The sequence below is a fragment of the Oryx dammah genome, unplaced genomic scaffold, assembly GCF_014754425.2.
Source record: "Oryx dammah isolate SB20612 unplaced genomic scaffold, SCBI_Odam_1.1 HiC_scaffold_27, whole genome shotgun sequence".
NCBI classification, from domain to species: domain Eukaryota; kingdom Metazoa; phylum Chordata; class Mammalia; order Artiodactyla; family Bovidae; genus Oryx; species Oryx dammah.
In genome coordinates this window covers 131,385,578-131,393,108 of record NW_024070211.1, presented here as the reverse complement: position 1 = coordinate 131,393,108, position 7,531 = coordinate 131,385,578, and the positions used below count along the sequence as shown (strand labels likewise).

The 7,531-nt window shown below is 46.1% G+C and overlaps 2 protein-coding genes across 2 annotated transcripts; both read right to left on the bottom strand.

Moving 5' to 3' along the window:
- Positions 1-3,068: 3,068 nt before the first annotated feature.
- Positions 3,069-5,428, bottom strand: SFT2D3 (SFT2 domain containing 3). Its single transcript, XM_040227862.1, has one exon. The coding sequence runs from the start codon at positions 4,257-4,259 to the stop codon at positions 3,618-3,620; it is 642 nt and encodes a 213-aa protein (XP_040083796.1). The 5' UTR covers positions 4,260-5,428; the 3' UTR covers positions 3,069-3,617.
- A 16-nt stretch (positions 5,429-5,444) lies between these two features.
- LOC120854053 (barrier-to-autointegration factor-like) lies at positions 5,445-6,167 on the bottom strand. The gene has a single exon (XM_040227867.1). The coding sequence runs from the start codon at positions 6,104-6,106 to the stop codon at positions 5,837-5,839; it is 270 nt and encodes an 89-aa protein (XP_040083801.1). The 5' UTR covers positions 6,107-6,167; the 3' UTR covers positions 5,445-5,836.
- Between the last annotated feature and the right edge of the window lie 1,364 nt (positions 6,168-7,531).

Sequence of the window (7,531 nt, the reverse complement as noted above, 5' to 3'; positions counted from 1 at the left end):
TTCTTTTAGTTTTAAATGAATGGGACATTTGGCCCACTTTGAATTGGAAGCCAAAAGTTCAGTTTGAGATAACCGCAGGACACTTTCTATACTGACCCCTTACTTTGTTTTATAAAAAGCCTTTCTTATTCTTCAGAGGACATCCTGTGGTCTCCCTCACTACTTTGACAACTTCAGTTGGGCGCTGGAGACAGGTTTATTTGACAAATTTAGTGGTGCTGGAAAGTGTCAGTAGTTGCTTAGGAAAGGGATATTGACATAGTTGGAGTATATAAAGACTCCTAATTGGTTCTCCATTAATTTAAAAAATGGTAAAAAGCCAAGTTCCTTCTGCAGATAAAATGTTCACCACACATAAACACTGCCTTTTTTAGGGTGTTAGAGCCTAGAGGCTTCAAGAGATTTTCTCTTTACTTTGCAATTTAAAACATCCTATTTATCAGCACCTTGTTCTAAACACACCTTTAGGAGGCTCAAGATTGCTTTAGGTTTGTGGATATTCTTTATTTGCCCTCAACTGGTATAGCTTAAAAAGAAGTTGTAATCAGATTCTAAGAGGATAAAAAGGGATCCAGAGCGCAAAGCCATAATAGACAGTTGTTCAGTTGCTTACCATCCTATGGACTGCAGCTTATCAGGCTCCTCTGCCCTCCACTCTCTCCTAGAATTTGCTCAAATTCGTGTCCATTGTATCAGTGATGCCATCCAATTATCTCATCCTCTGTCACCCGCTTCTCCTCCTGCCCTGTCTTTCCCAGTATCAGGGTCTTGTGCAGTGCGTTGGCTCTTCATATAACATGGCCGAAGTATTGCAGCTTCAGCATTAGTTTTTCCAATTCAGGGTTGATTTCCTTTAGGATTGACTGGTTTCATCTTGCAGTCCAAGGGACTCTCAAGAATCTTTTCCAGCCCCACAACTCAAAAGCATCAATTCTTCAGCACTCAACTTTCTTTATGGTTCAACTCTCACATCCAGACATGACTACTGGCAAAACTATAGCTTTGACTATACAGACCTTTGTCAGCAAACTGATGTCTCAGCTTTTTAATACACTGTCTGGGTTTGTCACAGCCTTCCTTCCAAGCAGCAAGTGTCTTTTTGGAGCCTAAGAAAATACAATCTGTCACTGTTTCCAATTTTCTCCCATCTATTTGCCATGAAGTGATGGGACAGACGCCATGATGTTAGTTTTTTGAATGTTGAGTTTTAAGCCAGGTTTTTCACACCCCTTTCACCCACATCAGGAGGCTCTTTAGCTCCTCTTCACTTTCTGCTGTTGGAGTGGTATTATCTGCGTATCTGAGGTTGTTGATATTTCTTCTGGCAATTTTGATTGCAAAGTGTGATTCAACCAGTCTAACATTTCACATGATGCTGTGCTGCATGTAAGTTAAATAATCAGGGTAACACTATACAGCCTTAATGAACTCCTTTCTCAATTTTGAATCAGTCCGTTGTTCCATGTCCAGTTCTAACTTGCTTCTTGACCTGCATACAGGTTTCTCAGGAGACAGGTAAGGTGGTCTGGTAGTCCCATCTCTTTAAGAATTTTTCAGTTTGTTGTGATCCTCACAGTAAAGGCTTTAGTGCAGTCAATGAAGCAGAAATATATGTTTTTTTGGAATTCCCTTGTTTTTTTCTATGATCCAATGGATGTTGGCAATTTGATCTCTGGTTCCTCTGCCTTTTCTAGAGATTAGGCTCCTTTTTTTTTTCTCTGAGACTCATGTGATAAGAACTTTATCATAAGATTTTCAGGCTTTAACTTCAAAAACACTACCTCAGTAAGCAGAAAACCAGGTCGCATTTTGAGAATGAATTCATTTAGAGAAAACTGAAAACTCAACATTATTTATTACTTAATGTATTATCTGCATTTTAAATCATCAGTCAAAATACATACAATATATTGTGCTTTGAATTTTATAAAAACAGATTTCCCAACAGTGAATTCTTGGGAAAATGCTGGAAAAACAATTTTTAAAAATAGCATTAAATAGCATTTAAAAATGGGCTGAATGCGGTCAAATCTTCAGTCTAAAATTTAGAACTAAAATACAGATTTAACTAGGGGGTAGACAAAGCAGCCAGTGGAACATTTTCCAGTCAAAAAATAAGTCGTTCCCCCAAAACAGTGGATTTGCTTTTACAAACACTCAGTAGTTGTCCCTCTTGAGGTAGGTAATCAGTAGGGTTGAAAAGCAGCCTTCTTTCAAAATAAGGGGGATGGGAGTAAGTCTACCTTAGTGTCCACCTCTTGGAGCAGGGCTTGTTGGACACTGATCAAGACCTATAAATATAAACTTTGAGGCTGGAGGAAGAGGCAAAACTCTGTTGCCTGACAACCTGTTTAAGCAATGCGAATCCAGTCCCAGGAAACAATTACTTTCAAGTTGTTCTCAACCTTAGCAGAAAAAGGAATCATTTGGGAAGCTTAAAAAAAATACTGATGCCAATCCCTCCCCCCCCCAGCCCAGAGATTCTGACTGAACTGAAGTTTGACTCAAGTAACTCTCATGTGAACCAAGAACCACTGGCATAGGATTAAAACTTTTTAAATACAGTTTTACTTCCTAGTTAATATGTAGCTAGTGACAAAACGTTGTTTTATTTGTGAGCTTATCCAGAATACTGAGCCCATTCTTTCTGGCAATAAATTAAGGTAAGTCCTAGACGAAGGTGCTAAATCTAAAGAAAATTTGGCAATTAGATATGAAAAGCACCTTACATTCCATTAAGATCAGAATATGAAGTGTAAACTATGGTTCAAAAGCACATCATAAAATTAGGAGTGAAAAACTAGACCTTGTAGAAACCCATGGTTTCCATCCAGTAGGATAACGATGTGGAATTATCTGTCTCCCAGGCGTTTCCTTAGCTGAGTTCTGTCCATGGACCTCTGAGCATTTACGTGCACCTTACTGGATACCATGCTTCTTGGTCCCTGGTTTCCTTATGTAATTGCAGAACCAACTGTCCTTGAATTTTATAAGACATCATGTTAACAAATTTCACTAAAATAAGAGAAAACTGAGATAAACCGTATTAACTAAAGCACTTGAAAAAATTCCAGTGGCTAAAGTCAGCATTTAATCTGCTAACTCCTATGGATACACTCACGTTGAAGAATAAGGGAAAAAACTTCCAAGAGCGAACGAGCACGTTTACTGGAACTAAGCTATTGCGATCTACCCCTGGATTTTCTTAGGTGACAAAACATGAAAGAAATCCGGCAGAATAAGGGCAGTCAATCAAAACGGAAAAGCTATTTTTTCTTGTTTTACTGAGTGTAATCTAAGACCACGGTTAACGCAAAAGCAATTTATCACTGTTTCATAGCGTATCAGCAATTCAAAACAAAATCTGGTTTTCACAGCACTTCCTGCCGAGTGTAGCACAAAATGCTGAGATCGAGGAGCTTCCCAAACTGCTCGTGTCTCAGTTTACAGTTCGCTGGCACAGTAAAGGAGCAGCTTCTACCCCGTGCGGTCTGGGAACGGACAGGCGCAGTCCTTGGTTTGGCTGGCGCTGGGCCTAGAGCCGGTTGCCCGTGTCCTCTCGGTGGCGCATCCTGGAGACGGATTCTGCGTCCTTCCCACGGCGCGGGCCGCGGGCCTCAAACGGGGAGCGCCTTGGCGAGGGCGGCGCCCGGGCCCAAGCGCCCGAACGTGATGCGCAGAGCGGTGCCCGCGCCCCGGGGAAGCACGCCCAGCAACGCGGCCAGCAGTGCGGCCACTTGTGCGCAGGCGCCTAGCGCTGTGAGCAACGTACTCCGCAGACACAGCGCCGCGTAGAGCGTCGCGCCTAGCGCGACCACGTAGAGCAGCGCGGGCCGCGAGGGCGCCTCCTCGCCGCGCAGCAGGCGTCCACACGCTGCGCCGCCTCGCAGTAGTGTGCCTCCCGCTAGTGCCAGCGCCGAGCCCAGCGACCACAGCAGCGCGAACTTCCGGGCGCGCAGCAGCAGCACAGGCGCGTAGAGTGCGGCCAGGCCGAAGCAGAGCGCAGCCAGCAGCAGGCACACGCCACTCGCCGCCAGCCGCTGAGTGCGCGTCACGCTGGGCAGGCACGTCTGTCCCGCCGCCGGCTCCGCGGGGCTCTGTGTCCACGTCCAGCGCAGGCCCGCGCGGCTCAACCACGCCCCGGCCCCCGCCGTGGGCTCCTTCGCCTCTCCCGCGGCGAGCAGTGGCTCCGCGGCCGCCGGGCCGCCCGCTTTCCCCTGCGCCAGATATTCCTGCAGCTGGCGGTTGAGATCCGCCATGTTGGATGGAGGCTTCTGCGAAGTGGCGGGGTGGCGGCTGCCGCCCACTTCCGGCTCTACTCGGTCGGCTTTGGAAACTGCTCAGACCTCGGGCGGCTGTCAGTCCGCCTGGACGGAAGGGGCGGGGCTTGTGGTTCCGCGGCCTTCGTGGTCTCGACTGGCACTTGCGCTGAGACCGCGGCTGTGTCCATGGGTGTAGCATCAGGATACCTTTCTTCGGTGTCCGCTGTAGGCGCTGACAGGGCTTGGGTGAATTGTAACAACCTTAGAAGTTAGTTGAGGGGAGTGAGCTCGTGTGGCTATAAATGAAAGAAACTTGTGTGTCTTGAGTTTATGGATATCAGTGTCGTGATTCTGTGCTGTAGTTTTCCAATATTTGGCCATTGAGGGGAAATGGGGAAAGCGTTTACGGTCTTAAACTATGCTAATCTATAATTTAATTTTTTAAGAAGCTCACGCTGCAGGTCATAAGTGGTTTCTTTGGTAATGCTACAGAGCTGAAGCAGAGTTAGCCGCCTACTCCCAACTGATGAGCTTCTCTTACCCGTTTCAGCATAGGTCTGGCAGTATGCTTCAAGCCCCAGGTCATATATGTATATTTTTGGCCCACATTGTCATGCTTCTGATGCACCTCTGGGTACAGGTTTCCTGACCCATCAGATAATTCTGAAGCGCTTGTTCACGGCTCGGTTAATTTTTGATCTTTTTTCAGTACCTCCTTGAAGTTTCTTGGCTTGTTATGTAGGTCACAGCCATCTGGGTGTCTGCTAGGACTTCTGGTTTCCCTGCTCTCTGGTTTCTGCTTGGCTAATTCCTGTTCTCATTCAGAGTAAGCTGCACCTCTAGTTTACATCTCTCACTGAGGTGCACTTTCTCAGAGTTCTCATCTGTCCCAGTTGTGAAAGTTTATTTGTTCAGGGCAGTGCCAGCAGCTTGAGGACAAGTTCTCTCTCATCTCCCTTTTCTTTGGACCTGGAAGGCTACAGCAAAGGCACTCAAACGGACGTTGACCTGATTGACACAGCTGTCGATTTGAGTGTAGTAAAGGTGCTTGAAAGCCTTTGTAGAAGTTGAAGCCTTCGGTTGAAAAACCCATTTTTAAAGTGTCTTGTGAATTTAAATATGATGGCATGGAAGTCTTTTTGTGATGTAAAGTGCAACCCAGTTAGGTACTACAGTGTATTCTTTTTTTTTTTTGAAGGCCACTGGCTTTATTGATTTAAAAAACTTTACAAGGACAGTGACTGTTCTGCCAAAAAGACTACCAAATGGCATAAAAGAGACCACAGGTGGGAGTGGGGGTGAGGGACAGGACCAGGAATCCACTCAGAAAAGCTGGTAATTACTGTCACGAAACTGGCAGGGAAAGGAGAAGGAAGATGCATGCAAGGGTGAGAATTCCAAAAAAGTTGAAATGGTGAAGGGAGAGAACTCCCCAAAGGCCCTGGAGTACATGGGAGGTGTGCACAACAACAGCAATCTCTTCTTTTGTAGAGGACGGAGGAGGAGTCCTCACTAGGCTGCAAACTCTGGAGACTTAATGCTGGGGCTTGGGATCGGGGGCTTCCCAGAGAGCATCACAAGAAGGCATCACACCACTCTCGCAGGCAGCCAAAGCAGTCCCGGGACTGCTTGGCGTTGGTGCCACACGTGTCCTTCAGCCATTCCCGGAAGAGGTCTTCATCTTTCTTTAGGACCAGAAACTGGCCGAGGACCACATAGGCCTTATCAAAGCCCCTTTCCTCCAGTTTCTTGCCCAGGACTTCACCAATCCCGGCCAGGCTTCCCACTGGCTTCTCCCCCATGGGCTCTGCCACGAAGTCTCGGTGCTTTTGGGAGGTTGTCATCTCGATCAAGCTTAATCCGCAGCTCCAGTTCCTGTAACGGCTTCTCCCGCCACCCGGCTGCTCCCAGCAGTGTATTCTTGTACAGGTCTTTGATTTACTTGCCCCAGAAGCACTGGGAATGGGAGGCAGGGCTGGGCGCTGCAGGCTGTTTCTTCTATCGCTGACTTTGGAGGCACTGCAGGAGAAGAGAGGGTATCTCCTTGTGTCTGTTTTGTCTGTACTAGCTCCCCTCACTCCCTTGGTACTGGCTTCCCCTGCACAACTCCAGCTGATGACTGGTAACCCTCCTTTGTCCTTTATGATGAGATAAGTATTAATGATTTCCTGCTGTTGTCATGTCTGACTTTTCAGTTTTCTTGTTACCTGTGTAACCAGTTTTCCCCTATTAAATTATTCCCTTTAATACTTTGTTTTCCTGGTTGGATCTTGACTATTGTTACTGAACAAGCAAAGTTGGTTCCACTTGCCCAATGTGCAGCAAAGCCAATCTGCTGACCCTGGATTGTGGTGGAGGAAAGTATTGTGTTTATTGTAGGGTGCCAAGCGCCTTACTGACATGACCTGAACTCCCCAATGGCTTTCAGGGACAGGTTTCTGAAACTGGTCACAGGGTGCATGGTCAGCTCATGCACAATTATTGTTGATTAGTTGATGGTGAGTGAGGTAACTGGGTGATATGGGAATCTCAACTGCCAACTTAAAAAAAGTACACAATGTGAGAGTTGTGAATGAAGTTTTATTTGGGGCAAAATGTGAGGACTATAGCCTGGAAGACAGTATCTCAGATAGCCCTGAGAAACTCTTCCAAAGAGGTAGGGTGAAGGTCAATATATATGTGATTTTGCTGAAGGGGAAATATGGAAATAAGCACATACATATGTGTGTGTATATATATATATATATATATATATATATATTTTTTTTTTTTTTTGCAAAAGGTTTCTGCTAGTCGTGAGCAGTTGTTACCATTTGAGTGCTTTTCTAGATATGAGAGGACACAAGAATTGGGCTCATAAAATTGGCTCCTGAAAATATCTACCTGAAGACCTGTTGTGCCAATTTTTCCCAGAGCGTCAGTTCAGTTCATTCGCTCAGTCGTGTCCGACTGTGACCCCGTGGACTGCAGCATGCCAGGCCTCCCTGTCCATCACCAACTCCTGGAGTTCACCCAAACCCATGTTCATCGAGTCAGTGATGCCATCCAACCATCTCATCTTCTGTCGCCCCTTCTCCTCCTGCCCTCAATCTTTCCCAGCATTAGGGTCTTTTCAAATGAATCAGCTCTTCACATCAGGTGGGCAAAGTATTGGAGTTTCAGCTTCAACATCAGTCCTGCCGATAGCCTGTCTCATTCCTACTCTCCACCCTGAACTCCTTTCAGGGAGTGTTGGAAATCAGCAGCTGCAGCAGCACCCGCTTTAATCC

Excerpts from the sequence above, each read along its gene's own strand:
- SFT2D3 (XM_040227862.1), bottom strand. The coding sequence starts at position 4,259 with ATGGCGGATCTCAACCGCCAGCTGCAGGAATATCTGGCGCAGGGGAAA.
- LOC120854053 (XM_040227867.1), bottom strand. The coding sequence starts at position 6,106 with ATGACAACCTCCCAAAAGCACCGAGACTTCGTGGCAGAGCCCATGGGG.